The sequence below is a fragment of the Sturnus vulgaris genome, chromosome 6 (genome assembly GCF_052056855.1).
Source record: "Sturnus vulgaris isolate bStuVul1 chromosome 6, bStuVul1.hap1, whole genome shotgun sequence".
In the NCBI taxonomy this organism is placed as follows: domain Eukaryota; kingdom Metazoa; phylum Chordata; class Aves; order Passeriformes; family Sturnidae; genus Sturnus; species Sturnus vulgaris.
In genome coordinates this window covers 658,211-676,852 of record NC_142248.1, presented here as the reverse complement: position 1 = coordinate 676,852, position 18,642 = coordinate 658,211, and the positions used below count along the sequence as shown (strand labels likewise).

General features: G+C 36.7%; 1 protein-coding gene across 3 annotated transcripts in view; it reads right to left on the bottom strand.

The window, feature by feature from the left end:
- CARS1 (cysteinyl-tRNA synthetase 1) overlaps positions 1-18,642 on the bottom strand; it is a 33,004-nt gene that overhangs the window by 13,668 nt on the left and 694 nt on the right. The window contains exons 2-16 of one of the 3 annotated variants that reach the window (XM_014887317.2): positions 14,229-14,474; positions 11,256-11,347; positions 10,335-10,423; positions 9,941-10,037; positions 9,392-9,490; positions 8,310-8,459; positions 6,957-7,097; positions 6,161-6,249; positions 5,442-5,563; positions 4,313-4,425; positions 3,664-3,792; positions 3,323-3,452; positions 2,928-3,031; positions 1,818-1,915; positions 178-367 (exon numbers count right to left, since the gene is read on the bottom strand). In XM_014887317.2, the coding sequence (XP_014742803.1) occupies positions 178-367; positions 1,818-1,915; positions 2,928-3,031; positions 3,323-3,452; positions 3,664-3,792; positions 4,313-4,425; positions 5,442-5,563; positions 6,161-6,249; positions 6,957-7,097; positions 8,310-8,459; positions 9,392-9,490; positions 9,941-10,037; positions 10,335-10,423; positions 11,256-11,347; positions 14,229-14,474 (1,889 nt within the window). Of the gene's footprint in view, positions 1-177; positions 368-1,817; positions 1,916-2,927; positions 3,032-3,322; positions 3,453-3,663; positions 3,793-4,312; positions 4,426-5,441; positions 5,564-6,160; positions 6,250-6,956; positions 7,098-8,309; positions 8,460-9,391; positions 9,491-9,940; positions 10,038-10,334; positions 10,424-11,255; positions 11,348-14,228; positions 14,524-18,642 lie in introns of those variants that run through there. The other 2 variants (XM_088166651.1, XM_014887318.2) reach the window with 2 other exon arrangements.

Genomic DNA, 18,642 nt, shown 5'->3' with positions numbered 1-18,642 from the left:
CAAGATTGTTCCTACTGCAACACACACTGCAGTTTAGTGTTGTTTTGGCTGGGGGACGTGTGGAAGATCTCTAGTTTCCTGTAAGATTTAAACAAAGACTGTACATCCCTCCATACTTGAAAATACAAGTTATAACTGCACAGCGCAATAGCAACATTAGTCCTTGCTGTCACATACCTTCAGCATTTGAGTGAGATACGAGCTGATGTTTCCTAGAAGAAGTCTGTTAGGCATCTGCCTGGAAGATTTCTTTGCAGCAATATAGGAGTTACTCTGGCTGACTAACGAGCGCATTTCTTCTAAGACAGAGCGGGTGTCAATATTGTCACACAGTGCTTCATGAATTGCTGCTTTCTTCTCGTAAAAACTGAGAAGAGAAAGATTATTTTTAACTGCTCATGCCAAAAACTCTGCAAGGTACTCTGAAGAGTCTCTGTTAGAAGAGTAAGGGGAGCTAAAAGTAAGATATCTTTTTGCTGATCATGGTTTATATTTGAAGGAAAAACAGATGAGCAAGAAAAAAGGCATTATCATGATGCTGCTGTGTAATTGCTATGGACAAGGGCAGGCAGTATAATCTAATTGGCAACACCTATCCAAAGAAATTACATCAAACAATTTTTCAGCAACTGGCCTTTCCATGCAAGTTTTTTTTCCAAGCAGTATAAATTGTTTATTTAGTATATTCTTTGGCTTACTTTTTATTTTTTTACAGTATTGCTCTTCTACCCCTGTGTACCAGCCAAGTTCTCTGTTTAGTATCTTTCCAGGAAGGAGCACCAATTTGGAAGTTAACTTAACACAAAGTGAATTGTTATGAAGATATTACAAGTAGATAAAAGAAATAAATTCATGCAAACCTTTGTCATAGTAGTAACATGTTAGTAGGTATAATAAATAATACAATATATTAAGTACCATTTCATCACACAAAGGTTTTATGGTTTCAAAGAGTGTATTTTTTCCAAGAAAAAAAGTGATAGAAGAAAGGAGACAAAACCAAATATCCATTAAGCATATCTTCTATTTCTCCCACTTCTTTATCCCTTCCTTTTGACCTCTCTATTACTTATTATCTCCCACCCTTTTATAAAAGGTGTTATCTCCACCAACCTCAAGTTGAAGATAAAATTTTCAGAGCACATCACTACACAGAAACATTGGCACGTAATCCTTCAGTAGTAACATTAGTGACCATAACAGTGAAATGAACTAGGAAACAAGTTTAGCATTGCAATGTAAGATGCTTCTATTTTAAATTTCAGACAAAACAGAAGTAATTTAGGAAGCTCTTTGCATTATAAGTAATAATGGTAGTTTTGTAATAAAAGTCAAAAGACTACAAAATTGTTATCACTCAACATATTTTCAAACACTGACTCTCTGATCTTTCGTGGGTTTAGTCAGGCCATTTAACTTCTGTTTGTCTCAGATAGCTTACGATACTTTGAAATATGTAAAATACTGCTTTTCCAGTTGTAGCCACTGTGAATTATTGGTCACTTCTTAGAGAGAAGACAAGACTTCACATAGTAAAGAAAATGACAGCTATCTAACAAAAACGTTCTCTTTCCCTTCACAAACACGGCAATGAGACATGCCAGTGTAGTTAACCGAAACAAAAGGGAAATTAACAATTTCATCTATACTTCGTAAATCTGTCCCAAGATTAAAATGATTGCTTGTGAAGAATTGAGATAAGAGGGAATGCTACAGACATAAATATCATTATACACATTGTAAGTGATATTGTAAAGAAGAAAAGAATTAAACATGAAGCAACACAATTCAAAGAGAAGTAGGAATGCTCCACTCACATTTTGTTCATCTCTGCTTCTTGATTTTCCCATTTCTGAAACTGGCCTGTCACATCAGTGGGAGTTCGAAGAATATCCTTCACATTCAAAAAGAATTCCTATAAAAGAAGAACATAGCTAGAAGTCAGTTTCAATTAACCATATTAACTGAACATAATATAACCAAAACTAACTATGAAAGGGCATTATTTCTTAATGAGACTCCTAAACTTTATGGGTTCAACACTGTTTCAGCCAGGATCTAATGATGTTTCTCAAGACAATAAAATCCAATAAAATCATTTTGCATAACTGTCAATCACAGTTGGACTGCAATTCATTTTTATCTCTTGCTCTGTTACTACATGATACCCTCTGATATTCTAACACCAAGCTGCTCACACAAAAAACCTTTTAAAAATGTTTAGGCAACAGTTCTTATGACAGATTTAAAGTGTGTTGCTAGCAATGGAAGCTGAAGAATAAAATGGCTTTATAGCGATTAAACGGGCATTCAGCTCGGTAAAAAGACATTTCAACCTAACCTGTGGCCCAAACCACACATTTTAAATAAAAAGCTGAACAGCTTCAGCTGGAGAGACCAAGATCAACAATCTCAAAATGCTGTACAGTGTCCTTGTGGGAAATGTGAGTTTAAATTATGGCTCCAAACTAACCAGGGACAGGAATTGTGCCTAACCTCTCACACCTGCAAGGCACAGAGGCAAAGGCTCAATGTTTGTGGTGAGGAGACAAAGCAGAACAATATTCATTCTTCCCCTTTGGCTACATTTGTGTAGAGTCTAATCTGGTAGAAATGTTAGAGTGTCTGTTGGGCTGAGTTCTATAAGCAACTGCAAAATTGTGAGATCTTGTGTGTAAGTGCCAAACTGCTCAGAGATGTCAAAACTTGGAAAGAGCACCCAGCTGCAGAAAAATGCAGCAGTCTGTGGAATTTATAGGACTTGAGAGTTCGATGGTAGCTAAATAAGCACTGTGCCATCCCACCTGATGAATTCAGAAAGCAAACCCAGTCTGCAAATATGGCCTACATATCCTTGGAGTTCTATTCCTTGAAACAAAGATAGCAAAACAGAGATTAGAGAGCTGGAGAAGAAATGGAAAACTTACATTCATAAACTTCTCATACTGAATAGCTGACTCCATAGTATTATTCGAATAATCCAGTGTATCCTTCCACGAGTGCATGAGGAAAGCCAGCCGTAACTGTCGTGCTAGTAGGACATTTAACATAAACAAGAGAAGTTTTCATAAGCTAAAACATTTTCATCGACTCCAATACTGCAGTGGCTAAGAACATAATCTTTAAAGCTCTTACTATTACTACATCTACCAAAAAAGCAAAACCACTGTCATCCATACTGATAAATACCAACAAGGATCAGAAGAACAAGGAAGCTGTTCTAAAGTTAGCAAAGATACCTGAAGTTACCTCGAATAAAAAAATTATCATAGTCACCACTCAAAGTACACCAAAAGCATTCCCATTCCAAAATAATTTTTACCTGTGTGTTTCTTCAGAGCATCTTTTATGGTAATGAAATTCTTCAAAGATTTGGACATTTTACAGCCAGCAATTGTTAAGTGACCAGTATGCAGAAAATACCGAACCCAGTGATCATTTTCGAAGTATGCCTGCAGGAAAAGAACAAAACCCAAAGATCCAACACTGTTTACATACATATCCTGAAATAGGAAAACTTATGAGAATAAAATCCTGAGAATCAAAACTCTTGTTTACAGAAAACACACATCAAGTTTAAAAAAACTGAATTATGGGTTTGTGTAAGCTGCAGTCAAAGCAAAGCCTGTTGCTTTATCACTGCAGAAAGGTCAGTTCATTCACCTCAGACTGTGCCAGTTCATTGTCATGGTGAGGAAATCTGAGATCAAAGCCTCCTCCATGAATGTCCATCGACTCTCCTAGAACGGATCCACCCATCGCAGAACATTCAATGTGCCAGCCTGGACGACCCTGTTAACAAAAAAAAAAGCCATTTCTTGGTTACTAGTAACTGTCTTCTTCTCCTGCCCCTCATTCCCTCATGCTGTTACTAAGAGAAAAAAAGATTCTCAGCCTCAGCTTCACAAAAGGAAACTGTTGCATTTAAAGATCCAACCTGGCAATACGTCTGTAATGTTTTGATTATCTTGCTTGCTGTTCTTTTAAAAGCTACATTAATACTTCTGATCACAAGGGGAAAAAATAGAAAACAGAATTTGGTGCAGATAAAGCTTGTCAATTAACAGAGGACAAACCACAAGTAACAGCCATGCTGAGCCTGCACATAAACTTCTGCTTAAAATGTATCAAACAGACTGATACACATTCTAGCTTGTTAAATGAACATCAACAACAGAATCTTTATGACTGAATACACAATCTCCACAATTCATACAGTGTTAATATAAGGTGAGGCAAAAAAAACCTTGTGTAACTGTGCTATTTAAATAAGTGAAGAAAATCCAAATTCTGATTATAATGTCTTCCTTACCTTTCCCCATGGAGAGTCCCACGAGGGCTCTCCTGGCTTGGAGGACTTCCATAAAGCAAAATCATTTGGAGAATGCTTCTCACTTAAGCGATCAGCTGAGATGCTCAGGTCACCTTTCAAAAGAGAAAATGTAAATGTATACATTTTACACCAGCGTCACTGGTTTTTGGCCTTCCTGTATCTCACATAAAGAGAATCTTAAAAAAAAAAAAAATTAAAAAACCCCAAAACACAAACAAAACCCCAAATCACTGGACCCACAAAAATCCTTATTATTAACCTTGATAATCCTTTGCGGTTTTGGTAAATATTTGGTTGACAAGTATCTGACAAGTATCAGCTGCACTGCTTTCTAAGTTTTGACATGAGATTCATCTACATTCTATTACTAGGCACATATTTCTTTCCCTAATCTCAGCTGCTGCACAAAATGATTGGTATTTGTTAAACAGCTACATTTACTCCTCTGTTACTTACTGCTCTTTAAGTGTCCTGATTTCACCTGGTATGAGTTTTATATTAAAACCTTTTAATATTCTTTTTATAGACTTTCCACATGATTTCCTAAAACTGTAAAACTTTAGGAGCAGATAACTAATGAGTCCCATTTACTGAGCATTTTAAGTTAATACTCTGCTATTGCTCTATTCAAAATATCTATGTTTGGATTTGGTTCAACACAATAAAGTTAAAATAAGAGGTCTCAGTATGAAAGAAGAACCCAAGTTATTTGTCATGAAATTATGCCAACCTGATGTGGAGAACTTGTGCCTGGCATGTGGAAGACCCAGGTTCAAGTCTTTGCTCCTACTCCAAGCCAGATAAATGGGCAAATAACTGGGCTATGGGCAAATGACTGAGTTATTCACCATTCTGACCAAAAAAACCTTCACAAACAAACAAAAAGCAACCCCAAACCATCCTAGGATTAATACCAACATTTCTTGGTATCTTCCAATTAAAATTTTTCAGGAAGCTCAAGCTACAAAACTAGCAAAGAAATTGGTAAAGAAAGTGCAGCAGGTAAATCTGCTGCAAGCTCTGACTGGGACTGATCCAAACATCAGTAAAATCAATTGAAGAGACCAACACATCATCAGTTTCTTCAGCAAGTTGAGCAAATCTTTACCTTCACCCTCTTGAAGAGCTTTCTGGTCACCTACAGCTTCAGGCACCAACTTAGCATAGGAGTGTTTTTCACTGGCATCGAACTTCATAGTATCAAAGTATACGGATCCATTGGACACATACCTGAAAAGTTAAAGATCAATATTTAGCTAACTTTCTACCACAGCTTAACTGAATTTTATGCCCAAAATCACTGTTAGAAGTTTTCTAGTAACTCCTCTCACATTATGGTACTGCTCAGTATTGTAAATATGACTTAGGTGAGCCTAAGTTTTAAGGCCTTACCATATGAAGACTTTGGACAAATCATTGGAAGTTATAATAAAATTAAATGAAGAAAAAACAGCAGCTATTGCTAAGCTTTCGAGAGGTATCAGGAAACAGTCATAAAAACTACCATTAAAAAAATTTTGTTATTTGCAACTGATTTCTAATTGTCATGTGTCAATTTTTGATGATTTTTGATGAAGACCAGGAATCAAATACAGTTCAAGTGAATGGGACTTGGACTTTATTTTAATGAACAAGGATTTTACCCTGTAGTATATCATAAGAAGCACATCAGGTGAAAAATAATGGCTCTTTTGCAAGGAAACCTGAATTTTCTTTATTTGATGAAAAACTGCTTCTGGCAAAGACTACTGTTGCAGATGAGCACAGAGAAAAAAGCTCACAGCTAAATGTGAAAGCATTCATTCTGGCATCCAGTAGCAAACTCACCCATAACCATTATCCACAATCTTCTTCACAAAATCCACAATTTCTGGCACATATTCACTAACCCGTGTTAAAACATCTGGAGGTAAAACCTAGAGATAAAAAGCAGAATTATATATATATGGAAATATGCACTAAACATATATGTTATATATTGGTTACAATTTTGCTCAGAAGCAAGTTACAATAAAATCTAGCACTCCTATTTCAAGCTTTTTGCTCTGAAACAACGTACTGTGGCCACTTTTTCCTCAGTCCTTAAGGGGATGCCAGCTCTTCTGACAGAAGAGGCAGAAAGTCCCTCTGATTTGCAGGTAAATCAACCTTCACTGACCTAAACCACTGCCTGTGACACAGAATTTCATCTGTAACAGACAAATCTCTTCTTGATCGTTACCATCACATAATTTCTTAATGGCTGAAAACTCTTAAGTAGTCAGTCTAAATGCTGAGGTTAGCAGGGATCTCTTGTGCAGCCAAGAGATTCCAGCTCAAGTTTTTGGACCAGTTTATGATTATTTGCTCATGTTACACCAAGGGGATGGATGACATCGATGGTATGCATCAAACCTGATCACCAATTAAGTGATGTGCAACAACCACAAAAGATTGAAGATTGTTGAGATGGAAATACAGCAGGTGCTAATTTAACACCTACCTATTAATATTGAAGGAATTACTTCATCAATAAGGCTGAAATATGAGATTCTTGAAAGCTAATAGGGAGCTAAATTGTCTTCTGGGTACTATAAGGCATGGCATATACATTTTTAGAAGAGAAAACAGTTCATTTACTTACGTTGAGTGCTTCCATATCTTTATGAAATTCTGCTTCCCAGAATTTGGGGAGCTTTGAGAATATGGAATTATCAGTCACCTGACTGCCAAGTTTTGTGTCCAACCAGTCAGACAGCAAATCTTTGGCTTCTTCCAATAGTATCTAGAAAACAATGGTAAGAGCAACTGATCCAAGACTTGCCCTGTTCAAATTGTGCAGAAAGATCTCATTCTGAACAGAGGTTTGCTAAGGACTAAGACATTTGCAATGAGACACAGTTGTGAATACAGCATAATCCAGATTTCTACCAAATTTTTATCATATCATCCTTCACAGAAGAAACAACCAGGGTAAGGAAGATAAATTGTTAAGTGGTATCTGTTTTGATATTGATCACTTAAATAGGATCTGGAATTTGCACTGTAAACACCAGATGGGACTGCAGTTGTATTACATTTTCTGTTTCCCCACTGCTACTGGATAATTTAAAAGAAGCCTTACTGTGCACACTGCTTAAAAGTGTCTGAAAGACTAATTTGGACATCAGCAAGGATATCTTTTAGTCTTATATTAAAGGACTTCTATTTCTGACACTAGCATATAATGCAGACGGTGTGACTACTTGGATTTTAGGTTTATTTTAAAAATTCCATTAGGTCAGTATACACTTGATAGCACTTGATATTAGAATAGCTGGGCCTCTTAAAATAAACCCGTAATTTAGAGAGAGGGTCTTCTCAAGAAGGGAGCATATAGCCATGTGTATCCCATAGTACTTATCACGAATAATCTGAAAGCAAAGAGAAGATGAAAATGGAAATAATTTACTAAAATAAAATAACTACTAAAAATAGTTATACTGACTGACTTGATTACTGGGATAGAACCAAAGCCCAATAAAGTCAACATGATTATTTGTTACTAAATATAATTGTTTTTAATAAAAATAATCCTGAGTACAACTTTGTGGGAGGTATTTCCCTCTATGATCAGAGACAGAAACACTTGTGTGGAAAACTGCCACCAGTATTGGAACATCAGAAATGCATGTTCACTAACCTATAATGAAACTAATTCACCAAGACAAAAAAGTCAAAGAGGAAGTCTAAGTACATGCAAGAGCAAAATCCTCATTGGAAAGGTTAAAAAATGTAATTGATAAAAACAGCATCCAAAAACTCCATAGCTGAACTGAAGAATCAAATTTCCTGTATTGAATGCAAAGTACTAAAAAGTTCTCCATCCCACAATTCCTCTATTTATGAATTAAAGTTTCCATAATGTCTCAGGGAATTACTAGGAGCTACAAATTATTTTTAAACCTCCTAACAATTATAAGCCAAACAAAAAATATGAAAAGGAGTTCAAACTTACCTCATAACATCTATTGATCTCTTCAGCAGGGAGCTTTGCTTGGACAGCTTCTTGTAGAGGGTCAAAAGCAGACTTCACTGCATTTTGAATTCTCTCCAACATCTGCTTTTTATCTGGGTCTGTTGTTTCATTTAGTTTAACTGAAAAGGGCTACAATTTAAAAAAAAAAATTTGAAAGCGAGCAGCAGTACAGTAGCACTATGCTCCAGCCACATAGTACCTTGCTGGTGATGAATAAGACATTATGCCACGGAAAAAGCTTTTACATTCAACTACTGAAACATAAATATTCTCCTCATTAGAAATAAAGGTGCAATCACACGATTTTAGTTCGCATCCAAATTCATTTTTCAGAAAGACTTCATAAATCACTACATCATCATCATAATTGCTGCTGTTTTCATTTTCTATGCAGCTAATCACCTTAACTGCGCAGTTGATTACCATGAATTTGAAAAGGACAAGCTTTAATGTGAAACAGGAGGAGATTAAATGCAATGTTTAGGGAGTATGTCAGGCAAAGATAGATGGCCAAAATTTCCAGCCCTCCTATTCCCAGGCCTGTTTTCAATTCATTAGAATGATAATCTCTTTGTGATCTGTAGTTCTAAAAACTACCAGAGAATCACCTTCTCTCACCTTCAGTCCTGAATACACAATTTATTAAACCTTAAAAGCTTTCAGGCCTTTTCTTTCCCAGGTCATCAGTGGTACAAAAGGGAAACCTCCCAAGCTTTAGAAGATTATGGACAGACCACCATTTAAAAACTCTTTTAAAGGATTATTTTCAAAGTTTGAATTCTAGCACGCAAACATCCAAATGCTGTTTGAGCAATACATGCACTCACAAATAAGTGCTAAGATCACAGAAATCAGGAATGCCATCTAAAGAATTTGTCAATTCTAAAACAATGTAAAAATCAAAGTGATGTGCAGTTCAAAGAACATTTCTAATGTACGCAGGACCAAAACTTAAAGAAGGAGAAAGTTTGAGGAGGTAGCAAAGTCTGAAGCATTCTTTAGATGCTTTCCTACATTATTGAGTGAGAACCTAAAACACAAGCAGAGATTAGCACACCCACCTCTGAGGCAGTTCTAACATCTTCAAGCAGCTGATCTGGTGTTGATTTGTTCTCTCTATATCGTTCAAAAAGGTAATTTTGTCTTGCTCTCTTGATGATCTACAAATCAGAAACATGAAAATATTTTCCTGATGTGACACATACAAAGTGCAGATAAAATCTATTATGTACAAATGGCATTTCCCTATAAATTTAACAAGCTACAAGAATTGTGTGCAATAATAAAAATCAAACACACCATACGTAGTTAATGAACTGCCTCAACAGGGTCAATTAATTACTTCAACAGGTAAATAAAATAAATTATCTCTTTAAAATACTTAGTCTTCATTATTTTGACAACATTCATTATTATACAAGAATATGGGGTTTGCTACCATAGGAATGCTACAAAACTGAGAAAATCAATACCTTTGTGCACAAAATGTATGTCTCAGTTAATAAGTGTAAGATTTATCTTGGCTTATCAAGTGGCAATTACATGTGACTCTCTGACTTCCATTCTAAAAGTTCAGCATTTTAGATTGCAATTTTAAAAAAAACCCTTACCTTATCATCAATGTCTGTAATATTCATACAATAGAAAACATCATATTTAAAATAATCCCTCAAGATTCTTCTCAGGATATCAAATGAGATGTAGGACCTAAAACCAAAATGATACAAGGGTGTTTTCAGTAAACACTTGTGTCTATTCTGTGCACAAACCATTTTAACCTCAATCAATAACTGTGCAGCAGTTTTACTTTGCCCCATCTATTAGTAAATTTTTAATCCCATAACAATAAAATATTACAATGTGCTTTTAATCTTAAATTGCAAGCATTGAATCAAAAGATTACATTTTCTAGTAATACACTCATCTAAATAAAACCTTCTTCTAAAAAGCGTTTGCTTCCACTAGGCACTGTTACCACCTATATCAAAGTAAGGAATGAAGTACCTGGCGTGTCCCATGTGAGAAGCATCATAAACTGTTGGACCACAGCAATACCACAAGACCTTCTTTCCGTTCTGAGGCTGAAATACTTCCTTAATTGAAAGAGAAGGTACAATGGTCAGAAGAAATTTAAGACATGACCCCAGGCCAGCAACACCCCATTTAGAGATTACAACATGAAAACATGCATTATAATTACAAAAAACAAATAGTTATTCCATTCCCAACTTTACCCTGAGTAAAGATCATCACCAGCTTTAACACGTAATAGAGATAATGGGGAGTGGCTGCTTATGTTCTATGCATTCTCATCAATCAAGATATCAGGTTACAACAATTTGAACTAAGCAGGGCACTATTCAAACTGTTAGTGGAAGTTTTGTTTTGCATTGAAAAAGCTTACACCCTATAATCAGTTCACAGATACTTGAATACTACATCCCATGTAAAATTAATATTCTTAATATTTCCTCTTTCCAAAAGGACTTTCAAACAAGACCACAAGAAGTTTTACACTTTCTACATTACAACTGTATAATTGGTGAGACTTTTTTTTACACAGAAAACATCTGAATAAAGAAACTGTGATTTTATTCTGCTCACACTGCCTGCACTTATGTGTATTACTGTTGAATGCCTGACTATTTTGCATGACAACTTGAAACTGGGAACCGAATATTATGCAATATGCAAAAAGAGAGACACACTTGTAGGGTGTATATATACACTAGTGTATATAGTATTACACTTGCCCAGCAAATGCAATTGAATGGCACAGAGTTCCTGGCCCGTGCTTGTTTACATTCCACAAAATACAACCCAGAGATCTGACTATTGACAAAGCAAACACTTCAGAAACAAGGATTTGATGACTGCTCTATTTGTGTTCCTAGGGAAATCTCCACTTTCCTTTCATTTACTCACCTTACTGCGAGTCAGGCTGTTGTATAGGCAGAGCCTGGAATGTTTTGTCCCTTCAGGAGGAGACCAAGGAGGCTGCACACGTTTGCCTTTACCTAGGAGAAAAGGTAGTTTAAAGAAAACTGAAAAGAAACTTTCCACAAATAGGCTTGCAACATAACATTTTCTCCTTATCACAATTATTTCAGAAGAACACCCCCCCACACACACACACATATCTAAATGGAGCAAGCAGCTTCAATCCTAGTAATGCAGCTACTTCTGTTAGAGCCTCCTACAAAGCCACCAAAACCAAAGTAAGTTGTTTCAATCTAGTCTATTTTCTACTCTCTAGCTTGTCATTCCTTTTAGCTTTTGATCCAAGTAGCAGTGAGGAAGAGGGTACACATGTAAGAGTATGTGATTCAGGTGAAGTATTACCATGAGTTTTGAAATTCAATGAATCATTAATGAAGTGTTACGGCAGTCCTGGCTATCTGCAACACCACTGATTTTACTGTGATGGCACATCACAGATCCCACACAGAATTTGCAAAATATCTCCAGAGTCCAGAGGTGGTCTATAGAGCCAATATTGACAGAGTATGTGCACTCAGGCTGAGTGGGAGAGCTGACAGAAAGGTTTAGAAAGAGCCTCAGCTTTTTATCATGCATTGTTGTTATGTACACAAGGCATTTCTGAACACATTTACCACAAATGTGCTCCAATTCAACAAGAGACCTACATTTTGCCATTAAAGAGAGTAGATAAAACCCAGGGTAATATTAGTGACAATATTCTTGCATTTGTTTTCTCCTAGATTTGAAAGAAGCAACATAGCTGTTAAACTCCTGGGGTTTTTTCAAAGAGAAGCATGGGCATGTGATTTGTCAGAGTTGCAGTTTGCTGTGTACTGGGCTGCTTACAGTTGTAATGATGTTAAAGCAATTATCACATTAACTAGGAATGAAAGCAAACCAAGAAATCCAAAAATACAGCAAGTTTGCCAGCTTAATACACACAGCACTATCTTTAGGAATTCTCATGGTATGCTTTTGAACTGCAATTAAAATATTCTGCAAATTATTTGTTTTGACAACAAAATTGCCTTTTTCATCCTGTGTCTCAGGGTGCTTTTCATTAACTCTGTTTCCCTCAATGTCTTCATATGCATATTTCGGCTGAAAACCTTCAAGTTACGTAAATATTCATGGCATAAAAAATGCAATCTCGTCATCTCACTTTTTTGAGTAATCGCCCAGATAAGAAAAAAATATATTAAGTAGTACTCTGCCTCACAAAGGGATTTATTTCATTTCCATGCTATGAATCCGTGGAAATATGTGTCCCTTCTAAACATTTCATTGCATGAGTTACTCCTGAAGAGAACACCTCAAGTTCAAGAGTAGTCTCTCCATAACACAGGTCATACACCAAGGTATGGATTTGTTTACTCTTTGATTTACAAAGATTACTCTGGCATGCTTAACTGTGGCCAACGCTTCCCTCAGGGGAAGAAGCTTGTGTGGGTTAGTCTAATAAAAGATAAATCTGTAAAGCTTTCTTCAGTAACAACTACATGAACATAAGGAAAAACCCAGATACTGCAGCCCATATTTCTCAACTTACAAGTTAGGTGTCACATTTTATCTACTATACAGATGCCAAGGGCAAAGTAAAAGGCTGGTAAAATATTGGTTAGTCTGGTCAAATACACCTCTGCCAGCGTATAACCTTTCCCCTGGATTGAACTGAAGTTCATTTGCTCTAATCCACCATGGAGTTTTCTGGTACACCAAAAAAACAACAATCAAGTATTCAAGGCCTAAGAAGTATGGAAGATTTGTGTGTTATTTCCATGGTGAACACTGCAGAACACCATTCCAGGACTCCTGAAACACATGCACTAATTATAACAACATAACCCTTCAGAAAGAGAGATTCAACAGTAAAGATTTCATGGTCTGAAATCTTTTCCACTTCATGGAAAATGGAAACCTTTCTCTTACTGCTCCACCCTGATCCATGGAAGTCTACAGACAATCTGCAAGTTAATGGATAAATCTGCTATCAGAGCCACGGATGCAGCTGAAATCCCTTCTCTGCTAGAAGGAAATAACCAGCACAAACACTTGCAGGCACACAACACACAGAGAATTTACTCACAGCAGTCTGATTTTAACTGCTGGTCTGTCAGGAGAACACAAATGGGGAGAGGTTGTGACAAGATGGCACTGGAGTAATAATAGCTCATGACCACCAGCAAGAATGACAGACATGCATTCATTTGCAGGTATTGCAAGCACTATACAACAGCTCTGCATTGTTATTTTTCTTTACTTCATGACTCCTTGAGCAAGGATCTCACTATAAAGCAATTAAATTAGACTAGCTCATTGGGAAACAACTCAGGAGAGTGATGCAGCTCCCAAAAATGCCTGCCCATGCTTACACAATGGTCTAGATTAACCAGTTAATACTTCCTCAAATCGTCAGCATGCCTAAATTACCAGGGTTAAAAAAGAACACCAGACATTCTTTGCGAAATTCAGTATTAATAACAATCATAAGAGGTAGTATTTCGTTTATTTTGTTATAGATCTGTATATTACACAACAACTATCTGGTTAATCTTGCAAGGAGAAAAGTAGACTGGGTAAATCTTGGTGTTTCCAGGAAAAAGCCCAAACCCACACATTCTTTTACCAACCAGAAGATAGCCAGCTTTTTAAAGAAAATATACATAATCAAATTCACACTGAGGAATTTTCACATAAAAAATTTGATAACAGCTTTTACATCTAAATAGGTCAGAATCTCTCAATTACACAGTAAGTGTATGCAACAATAATGTTATGACTTCGAATACAAATTGATACTGTAAATTTTAAGGTGTGCAAGAAAGTATGAAAGGGAACTTTTTGGAATTCTCAGCAATAACAACCAATACAATGTCAGCTAGTCTACAACCTGCCCACCAGTTTTATATTACTCACTTGTTTGAAGTTTACAAGGCTCATTTTTTTCACTGCTGCCATCATAGATTGCTTCTATGTGTCTGTACCACCGGACAACATGGATATACTGGTCCACAGGTGGCCCCGAAAACTTTCTGAACACCTCCACATCTGCATGTGAAAATGTGAACCCCTGGATATAACTACGAGTGCTCAGGTACTCGTTCAGAGCCTTCACCCTGGCTTCCTCTTCACTAATGCTCAGAATAAAACTGTAGCTGGAAGCTGTAAAGAGAGGCACAGGACATTTGGTCAGCATTAAAAGAAGGAGATCCCATGACCAAAATATATCCTTATAATATATCTCTCCCCCTGTAAATTAGCTCTGGCAACTGGTAAGAAATTTGAGAAAATAAGATTTAATACAAGCTACCAAATAAATATGTACTTCCTGTTAACAGGATTATGTTCATGCTGCTGTAAGTTTTTAAAGACATCTTTCAAAGAGTAATAAGGACAAGAACACAGGTCTTTTTCATGAAGAATATAATCTATTAAAATTGGAGAAAATACTTCACACAGAGCAAACCTAATCAGTCACTCTTTTCCATGCTCCTAAAACACTCATTCTGACAATATTTAAATATTATTAATTTTATACACTGTGTAAAGGCTGTGAACACGTCTACTGAACTTGAGTATGTGGTTACATCTTTGCAGGGTTGTTGCCTGCATGCAGGCTCCCAGCACAATGCTCAGTTCCTCCTACTTGGTGTAGAAACTCAAAACTTCAGCTGCTGCTGTATATTCCCATTCTTCTCCCATGCCCTTTCTCTCCTCAGGCACATGAATAATATTTAAAATTAGTAAAATCTACACAAACAGAAAGTATAGCAGATCGTGCACCTCTCTCACAATTTTTAAAAATTCCATTATTTCTTTGGCATATAGGCAAAGCAGGTTCAGTTATGTCTCATCTTGACAAATACAGGGACACAGAGGAAAGCTCTGTGAGCTGGTGGGAATGCTCACTGGAAGAGCACGCCCTGTGCAAGCCAGTGGGTGCAAAACACTCTGAGGTTATAGCACTGGGTTAGCACTGCCATTAGGCAAACCCAGCATTCACATTTTCCTACAATGATTCAGTGTTTGTAGCTCTGTTCGTGTTCAAAGTACTGTATAAACAGGAAGGCAATATCCTTTCTAGGTAGTCAGCCAGCAAGGTAATTTGAACCAAGGTCATGTGTAGTAAAGTGACAGAGGCAGTATGACAGCACCTGTCCCTGCTCCCAAATCCCAGAGACCACAGCCAGAAGTGTCCCACACTTCTCACACTGGCAGGAATATCTCCTGCACAAGGAGTTCCCAAACCATGGAGGTGCTCACAGAACACAACTATTGGAATGGCAGAAATGAAAGGAGATGGGAAAGTGATGGCTAGGAGAAGATGTGAGGGATGGCACAATCTAAGTTTTTTCCAAATATCATCAATTAAAACTTTATGAAACATTTTCTATATGGAAATCAATTATTAAAATATCCAACAGTAACTCAGGATGACAGCAAAATGACAGCTAGATATCAAGAATGTTTGCATTCAACTCTTTGGGGTATAAATAAGATATAGTGACATATCAGAACTAATAAAAAAGGTCAATGATTTAACAAAAAAAATTAAATCAAAATTCACAAAAGATATTTAAAATCTATGAACAAAAGAAGACAGATCCATGTAAAGTATAAATCATTCTCGAGGCCTATCCATGTAATTGTGCAGTACAAATAAGGAATACTAAGGAAATAATGGTTCATAACTCGACCTTATAGATTTGCCTTACCCGGCTGAATGGGATTCAGCTTCGGCTCACACTATTCATTTGACTATAACCTTTTAATGCTCCTAAATATTTACTGATGTTTATCAGCACAGAACCGCACATGTTTATACACATGAAATAGTTTGAAACAGTTATGTTCATTAACAGTGGAAATCTAAGACTTAAGTCTTCCCACAATGTGAATTTTGTATACATGAAACATATGAGGGAGAAGGCAAAAAAACGATATTACAAGAATGGTCTGGGTAGAAGTGAAACTATATCTCAAAGAAAAGATCTTTTGCAAGGAAAAACAACACTCAATTTGCGAAGTATTATTATGGTTATTATGACCATTATTCACACACCAGGCTGCTAATGGGAAGCAAGTCAGTGTATCTGAAACAATATAAGTGCTTTCCAACCACATCTGTAAACCAATCTAAAAGGGAAGTTGCCTGAACTTACACACAAATACAACAAATATTACAGCACTCATACAAGCTAATTTTGGCAAGGAGAAGTGGCAAACACTGCCTGTGAATGCCGGGACCAGCTCAGCACCGATAAGGTTAACAACTGAATTTTTTTGAGCAATCTTGGCACAGACATTAATACTTGAAATTATAATGTTTGGCAGGCTCACTGTCCCATTCCCAGTGTCCCACATCAGTTTCACCGGCTGTGCTGAGCAAACGACTATGATAACACTGTCTTGGAAGACAGTGTAGCAGTGGATCCCTTTTTTCAAGCAAAAGGAATCAGTGACAGCTGTCTATATAAAAGTCTGTTTTGGTTTAATTGATATCACGACTAAAAGAAGAATAGTACATCTACAGAATCTGGTTTTCTGTGATTTCCATTCTGTTCCATCCTCAGTTCCTCCTGTCTTGCAATTCCTTCAATTTATTAAACACTCCCACTGAAATATTTCCCAGTACCTCCTAAGTGCTGCATCCTATTTTCCCATACACTTCAGTATCCTCATCCTCCTGCATTGCTCCAGCCCCTCTTTGCTAAGTCTGCCAATGGTGTGCAAGAGGCAGCTGCCCACTGTCAAATTAATTGATTAATTAATACCAATCAATGGATTCAAAAAGCATCGAGGGAGAAGGGCCGATAGATATACATACATCTGACCTGTTTACTTTGTAGGAAAACAGGCTAAGGAATTGTCCTTCTCTCTAATCGCATTTTTTTTTCATCCCCAAAACTACAGTTGTTACTATCCAATTGCATCAGGGAGTGTCTCCTTGACAGCAAAAGCATGAGAGTACTACAGAGCTGTTGCATAACACTGAATTTTAACTCATGCGAACAGAATGATCCATAGATATCATATCACACAAGAAGAAATAAGCACTGAGCACGAGTATTGGAGAGGTAGCAAAATAACCTTGAAAAATCAGAAGAATTAAGGTAACAATGTAACAGTAGAAAGTTTTTTAAAAAAAAATTCCACAGACATCAATGAATACAGTTCTCACACAATAACCGCTGGTGTACAATCTCTTTGGGTGATATAATTGTCACACATTCTTCTTCCCATGTATGGAGTGCTTCAGAGACTATTAAAGGACACTGGAAATTTGTCTAAGAGACTGCAGTGACACACGAACTCAAAGGCACAGGACAGCTTCTACATTTTACCTGCACATAACTTCGGAGGTTTAATCAAGACACATAACCCACACAATACCAAACTTCACTGAAAATTTCCACTTTTATTAACTTGAAAATTAAAATCTCTGCTCCTTGAAGGTGTGGACAGCAAAGCAAATACAGGAAAGCCATAAAGTAGGCATTAAGCTAGCTAACACAACACCAGGGGTTTACTTGGCTTCAGGGAAAAATTATGTTTCCTGTGCTTCCCTGAACCTGCTAACCTTGTCAACCATAATCTGATGACACTGTAAATGTTGTCGGAATTCTGCAAAGGCATTCTCCAAAAATAAATCTTACCAATTTCTGAACATTTTGAAATGTAATTTGTCATACTACCTAGCTTTCACGAATTTTAGACAACCCAAAAAAAGCAAATGTAACATTATTAATACAGCTCCAAACTGCCCATTTATCATCCTGGCCAGCCACTCTGGTACTTCTGAAAAGAATTCCAACCATCTGCTCGGCCAAGATGAAATCTCCTTTTCCATTAACATTTCACAAGAACCAAACCAATACAGTGATTCCAACTAATGCCAGGTACAGTATACACTGAGACACAAAAACAAAGGATTTATCAAAATTCACATATAAGGAGCAAGAAGCTTTTAGATGAAGAGGGATTTTTAATACTGGAGTATCCCACATCAAGGAAGAGCTTGTCAATCCTAGTCTTTTGAGCCCTGAAAGTTTCACTTCCACTTTTCCTGAACTGAAACTAAATATAACAATTGCAGTTCCAGTAAAAAACCCCACTCTAACTAACAGTAACTAAAGAGTTTCTCAAAGTGTGCCTGAACTGAGCCTTTCTTGGGTTTTTTTCCCCCCAAAATACTGAAAAGACTTCTGAAAAAGCCAATCCCTTGACAACAAGAAATGTTTCGCTTCAGTGGGAATTATATGTGATGTAAAAAGAGCAAAGTAACTTTCGGTAGCAAAGAAAAAGGGGCAAAAATATTTGTATTTACAGA